We start from the raw sequence: 6,579 nt of genomic DNA, 5'->3' as shown, positions 1-6,579 counted from the left end.
GGGAGGGCTAGCCGAGGCTGCCTTTGGTCTGTTCTGACGAGACTGACTGACATCTCAGAGCACTCCTCATCCGTCATCGTTTGAGAATGTCTTAATTATATTACATGCAAATGAAGAGATTAGATTTTTGCCCATTATCTATCCATAATAGAAAATGAACAGCGCATTAGCAGGTCACTGAGATAGGGAGTGAAGGAGTGAGAGAAAAAGAGAGGCTGAAAGCGACAGACAGACGGACAAACAGCAGTACAAAGGTATGCTCTGAACGTTTGGTTCATAATAAGTTACTTGAACGCAGCTTTAGAGCCGGACATAATTAACCTATGATGACTAGTACACAGCAATTACAATCATGCTCATGTGACAAATCAAAGTGACAGAAGCTCTGATGTGGTCCTGAGTGCACTGCTCTTAAAGGCTCTGAGTCACACCACCGCATCATCGCCCCATAGGAATCACAGGTCTCTGTGTGTAGGAAGTTCTTACTTAGTGGAAACCCTTAACTTCTCACTCCATAGTCAATATGTAGTATTCCATCAGTTTTTTTTCTTCCAATTGTCATTGTGTCACTATAAGGCACAACACAAATTCAAAATGATTTTGTGATCTGTGGTCTGATCTGTGACCCTCTGGAAGAAAATAATAACAAAAGCAATCAAAGAGAAACGGGAAAAAAGTAACGATTTGTTATTTATTCACAAAGGGCAAGGCCGCCCTAACAATTAGGGCGGCCGTGCGGCAATACGTAGACGATCGCGGCAAAGAGATACATCTTCATTTCTACGTGGAGATCCGGAGTGGAGCTGCTAACCTCATCCTGGGGACTGGCGAGTGAAGGCAGAGACCCGAGAAGATGGAGCAGAACACAGTGAGTGTTTGATGAGGACAGACAGGTAGATGTGTTGGTCAGAAACGAGGCTCCTCTCTCTACAAGACCCCCCCCCCCCACCCCCCCCCCCCCCCCCCCCCGCCTCAGCGTAGGAGAAGCTCTTATCGAGTGCCGTTGCCACCTCGCTGTTAAATGACGGTTTAATTCCTTTTCCATCATCATAACCATTTGTTTTCCTTTCAGGGCGGATGGAATGAGACAGGCTGGAAAAGGGTCTAGGTGAAGGAGGGAGGAGGAGGAGGAGGAGGGAGAGGAGGAGTAGGAGGAGGGAGAGGAGGGACAGGAGGAGGAGGGAGAGGAGGAGGAGGGAGAGGAGGAGGAGGAGGAGGAGGGAGAGGATGAGGAGGAGGGAGAGGAGGAGGGAGAGGGAGGAGGGAGAGGAGGAGGGAGAGGAGGGACAGGAGGAGGAGGGAGAGGAGGAGGAGGGAGAGGAAGAGGAGGAGGGAGAGGAGGGAGAGGGAGGAGGGAGGAGGAGGGAGAGGGAGGAGGGAGGAGAAGGAGAGGAGGGAGGAGGAGGGAGAGGAAGAGGGAGAGGAGGAACAGGAAGAGTCTCTCTTGTCCTGCTCTCCTTGTTTTCTCTAAGAGGAGGTGGTGTTTGTGTATGTGGTGGATCTCACATAATGGCTTCTCCTCAGAGATGATTGTGTCAATTGGTCATCTTTGACACTTAGTCTGAGAACCTGGGGTCTTCCACCCCGGTGTTGAGACTCTTCCTGTTTCTCCAACTCGCTCCCCCGAACCCCCACCACCACCCCCCTCTGTCTCCTTTCTTGATGTTCTGCTCTTGGTTCGTCCACCTCCCTCATGCCTCTGTCATTTTCTTGTTCTGAAGTTCATCGGCAACCTAGTTCTAACTCCATCCTGTTACCAAACAGGATTCATGACTAAATCTCAATGTTTATTCAGACGTTATTTAGAGGGAGACTGTGAGCAACTTGTGACAAGGAATAAGGGAAGTCAGGTGGCTGAGCGGTTAGGGAGTCGGGCTAGTAATATGAAGGTTACCGGTTCGATTCCCGGCTGTGCCAATGACGTTGTGTCCTTGGGCAAGGCACTTCATCCTACTTGCTCTGGATAAGAGCGTCTGCTAAATGTAAATGTAATGTGGAATAAATTGGGATTTTGACGCTGGTCTTCAGAAACAGGAAGTGGGTCCTCATCCTTCTTTCTTATCTTATCTTTGAATCGAGCCTTTCCCCTCCTCAAAAACCTCTTCCCATCTTCTGTCCATCTTTTCTCGGGTGGATTCCAAGCACTACCCAAGACAGCCACTTCTCCATCCTTCTCCATCCTCCACCCCTCTCGCAAAAACCCCTCTGTACTTCTGACCCACTCAGCTCAGATAGCTGACAGATAGTTACACATCCAAACCTTATCCACTCACTCCCCTCTCCCCCTCCTCCACTCCCCCCCACCCATCCTTCAACCTCCCTCACTCCACCACCACCTCCGATCCCTCTCTCTCCCTCCCTCCTCCTTTCTTCCTTTCTCCAGCTGCCCTTGAGCTTTTCTATTACCGCATGGAAAGCACCTCGCAGCCCCTGACAAGCGCGCCGGATCGACACTAAATCAGAAATCAGTGCCAGCCGCGGATCTGAGCCACCATGAAGGTCACAGGCCCTCCACCGCGTGTCGTCTCAATCTGAGGAGCCGGAGCAGACACAGCCAGGGGGGAGAGAGGGAGATGGAGAGAAAGAGTGAGAGGCAGAGAGGGGTGAGCGGGGGAGTATCGGCACAGAGTAAGACCGGGTCTGGAGGAAGAGGAAGATGAGAAGCTATCTGCATGGAAGTGGCAGACAGCTTCGATGTTGAGAATTTAAATAATAATTGTGAATAAAGCGATTATACTTTATTAAATGATGAAAGATCTTCAATGAACTATATTTGTATTTGCAACCTTACGGCACAACACGTTTGTCACCTTTCAGCGTGTAAAAAAAATAATTCGGCCTATTTTAAACCATGCAGACTAAACAATGAATCGATGGATGAAAAAAATAAACGTTTGTTCAGCAACAACACCCCAAAGACAGCCTCTCAGAATCAGTTGTCACGCAGAATCGAAAGCTCGAGAGCTCGCAGAACTCAAAGGATCTGTCTCGGTCCAAGATGTTGTGCTGCACTGCCATCTAGTGTCACTGTCGTGGCCATACAGTTTATCCTTCGTAGGCTTCCGTAGATTACAGTCACATGCATTAGTTGTTTTGATTCCTGCTTTTAGGATTTTACGTCTCACAGCCCTGGGATCAACAACATTTCAAAACAGATGTCATGCAATAGTCACCACGTTGCCTACTAGCCAACTTCTAACCAAGGCAAAAAAAGATTTCACACCAATGAAAGGTAAGAACAAGCGATCTCGCCCAGACTCTGGGCCAGAGGTCTTTTCCGCATCTCCTAAATGCTTAGCTAGCTTGGTATGTCTATTAGCATTTGAGTTAATCATTTAAAAAAATCTGCTAGCTAGAAGTTTTCATTTGCTCTTCACAGGTGAACCAGGCTCCACGTCCTAGATAGACATGTTGCGGTGGATACTCGGCGGGCGCGATGCACAGGGTGCTGTCGAGGTAAGAAACCACAGACTTCGAGGCTATTAAATAGCAGACGTTTTAGCTTATTAATCGCAATTCACTGACTGTTTTTTTGTCAATAAACGACCCTCGTTGTGCTCGTGTCATTCATTGTGTTAGGAACCCCTCAATGCTTCTAAAATCACTGTCTGCCCTTCCTCGTTTCCTCCTTGTGTCGGCAGAAAAGCCCCGCGCTGTTCATTGGGGAGGAACAGCCCAAAAACCGGTTCACTGAGCTCCAGGTGCTGAAAGGACATTTTGACATTGTTCGATTTCTGGTGCAGATTGATGACTTCAGGTAAGCAATCCTACCCCCCACCTCCTCTCTCCCTCTCTCTCTTCTCCCTTCTCTATCTCTCTTGTCTTTCAACTCACAACCCTTGGCTGGACTCTATCCCTTTGTGTGATTGACAGAGATCCTCTCCCTAAGCAAACTTGCCGAGCGTGACAAGAGCCTAACAATCCCCACAGCTGGAGTGCGCGCGCGTGCGTGTGTGTGTGTGTGTGTGTGCGCGAGTGCAAGTGCATTTTCACCCATAGAATATCTACAGCAACATACAGTACAGCTCTTGTATGATTGCCCAATGCGCCAACACACACACACACACACACACACACACACACACACACACACACACACACACACCTGCTCCCGACCTTCTGTGACCACTACATAGTTACAGCTATCAGAGGTAGTGCATTGTTGGGTGGAAGCATGCTGTTTTCTGGTATGGTACAGTGAGGCTGCATAAGTACTCTGATAGAGCTTTGTAGCACCTCTGAGTGTGTGAGCGTGTGTGTGTGAGAGAGAGAGAGAGTACTGCCATGGCTCTAGCCAGCTTCACGCCTCGTCTCCCCCAATAATAACCCCCTCTCCTCCGGGCCTCGTCCTCCCCACTCACAGGGCCCCAGCCGAGGGCAGGGCCTGGAACGTTCTCCCCAGATTGCTTTTTGAAGTCCAGAAACGCATCCTATTCCAGCCTCTGGTGGGGGAGACAGTTCCTCTCTCCTTCCCTTCCCTTGTTTTTGGATCCTGTCGTTCCTGCAGGCGAGGTTTGGGGGAGCAGGAGGAGGGGAGGAGGGGAGGAGGAGAGGAGGAGGGGAGGAGGAGAGGAGGGGAGGAGGGGAGGAGGAGGAGGGGGGAGGAGGAGAGGAGGAGAGGAGGGGAGGAGGAGGGGAGGAGGAGAGGAGAGGAGGAGGAGAGGGGAGGAGAGGAGGAGAGGAGAGGAGAGGAGGAGAGGAGGAGGGGAGGAGGAGAGGAGGAGAGGAGGAGGGGAGGAGGAGAGGAGAGGAGGAGGGGAGGAGAGGAGGAGAGGAGGAGGAGGGGAGGAGGAGGGGAGGAGGGTAGGAGGAGGAGAGGAGGGGAGGAGGAGGGGAGGGGAGGAGGAGAGGGGATGAATGGATGAGGAGAGGAGGGGAGGAGAGGAGAGGAGGAGGAGAGGAGGAAGGGAAGAGAGGAGGAGGAGGGAGGAGGATGGTAGAGGGTCAGATGACTCATTCTGAAAATACTTTGAATTTGGTTGCCCAGGCTAAAAAGGCAATTGTTGTACCTTGATAGACATGGATTTGCAAACAGATAAGTAATGGCGGGATGATTCATTGATTATGATGATTCATTGTCATGTTCAGATAGATGATGTCACATGAAAAGTCCTTGATCCCAGTGTCTGACCTCATCCGCTTGGCCCTCTCTGTCTCCAGGTGTGCCTCCGCAGGGGATGATGGCATGGTACTGGTGTGGAATATTGAGGTAAAACTTCACCTTTCTCCTCCGGTCCATCTCCTTTAGTCCGGCATAGCCGCACCGTTAACTCTAGTGATTTGATCTTTGGTGTGTGTGTGCATGCTGACTTGTGTGTGTGTGTGTGTGTGCATGCTGACTTGTGTGTGTGTGTGTGTCCTTAGACAGGAGAGCGTCTGCTGGAGCTGAGAGGTCACTCCCAGCAGATCACAGCGATGACGGCCTACACCTGCGCCCGTGGAGACACAACACACACCTGTCTCATCACCGCCTCGTCTGACCGCACCCTCAGTGTATCCTTATCACACACGCACTCACACTCACACACACACACACATCTTTACACCCGCCCCTCCTCCATACAATAAACAACCCGCTCAGAGCTTGTACACACTCCTTTGATTCCCAGACCCCCACACCTGGACGGCATTAGTGACCTGGCCACACACACACACACACACACACACACACACACACACACACACACTAGACCAGGCAGACTGATGAAGCATGGGTTGTGGGAGGGTGAAGTACACACACACACACACACACACACGCGCGTGTGTTGGTTGTCTTGGTTTTCCTCAGCGTGTCAGCTGTGGGACCCAGACACAGGCCACAGGGTCCAGACCATCTCAGACCTGCAGTCTTCTGTCAAGGTAACACCTAGCAGAGCCGCAACACCCTACTGCACGTGATGACATCACCTGTGGAATGTCAACACGGACAGTGTTAATGTATACGTATCATTTACGTTACAATGAAAGTGAATGTCTAAGGTAGGTGAATGCTTTAGCGAGAGAAGAGCCATTGCTATCTCACATTTACATTTAGTCATTTAGCAGACGCTCTTATCCAGAGCGACTTACAGTAAGTACACAGACATTCCCCCCGAGGCAAGTAGGGTGAAGTGCCTTGCCCAAGGACACAACGTCATTGTGCACGGCCGGAATCGAACCGGCAACCTTCTGATTCATACCCTGATTCCCTCACCGCTCAGCCCCCCCTTGGGGGTCAGAGGGCTACATTCCTGCAGGCTAACTCAGAGCTCAAACCTTCCCCAGACACAGCAGGTGTGATTGAGTGTGCTCATCCGCTCTCTGCCCCTCCAGTGTCTGCTGGTACTGGAGCGTCTGTGTGTGTGGGTCTCCGGGGGCAACGAGCTGTGCGTGTGGAGCAGAGATTTCCACCTGCAGTGCCAGAGCCAGCACCACAACGATGCAGGTGAGGACCGGGGCGTGGTCGTGGGGGTGTGGCTTGGAGCTCTGAAGAGGCCGCGGGGTTCTAGAATCAAAGTCAGACATCTGCTTGGTACCTTCTAGGAATCACTGCCGTGATCGAGCTACCGAAGAACTGTATAGCAGCCGCCATGGATAAAG

At 51.1% G+C, this 6,579-nt stretch overlaps 1 protein-coding gene across 1 annotated transcript in view; it reads left to right on the top strand.

Moving 5' to 3' along the window:
* Positions 1–3,093: 3,093 nt before the first annotated feature.
* wdr41 (WD repeat domain 41) overlaps positions 3,094–6,579 on the top strand; it is a gene marked incomplete in the record, with an annotated part of 4,458 nt that continues 972 nt past the window's right edge. Inside the window, 8 exon segments of the mRNA XM_067258408.1 lie at positions 3,094–3,232; positions 3,380–3,456; positions 3,642–3,757; positions 5,161–5,209; positions 5,365–5,493; positions 5,797–5,859; positions 6,313–6,424; positions 6,523–6,579. Of these exon segments, the coding sequence (XP_067114509.1) occupies positions 3,409–3,456; positions 3,642–3,757; positions 5,161–5,209; positions 5,365–5,493; positions 5,797–5,859; positions 6,313–6,424; positions 6,523–6,579 (574 nt within the window).

This window comes from Osmerus mordax, chromosome 20, assembly GCF_038355195.1.
Source record: "Osmerus mordax isolate fOsmMor3 chromosome 20, fOsmMor3.pri, whole genome shotgun sequence".
Classification (NCBI taxonomy): domain Eukaryota; kingdom Metazoa; phylum Chordata; class Actinopteri; order Osmeriformes; family Osmeridae; genus Osmerus; species Osmerus mordax.
Note: the sequence above shows the minus strand (reverse complement) of the source record. Positions and strands in the feature narration are given on the sequence as shown.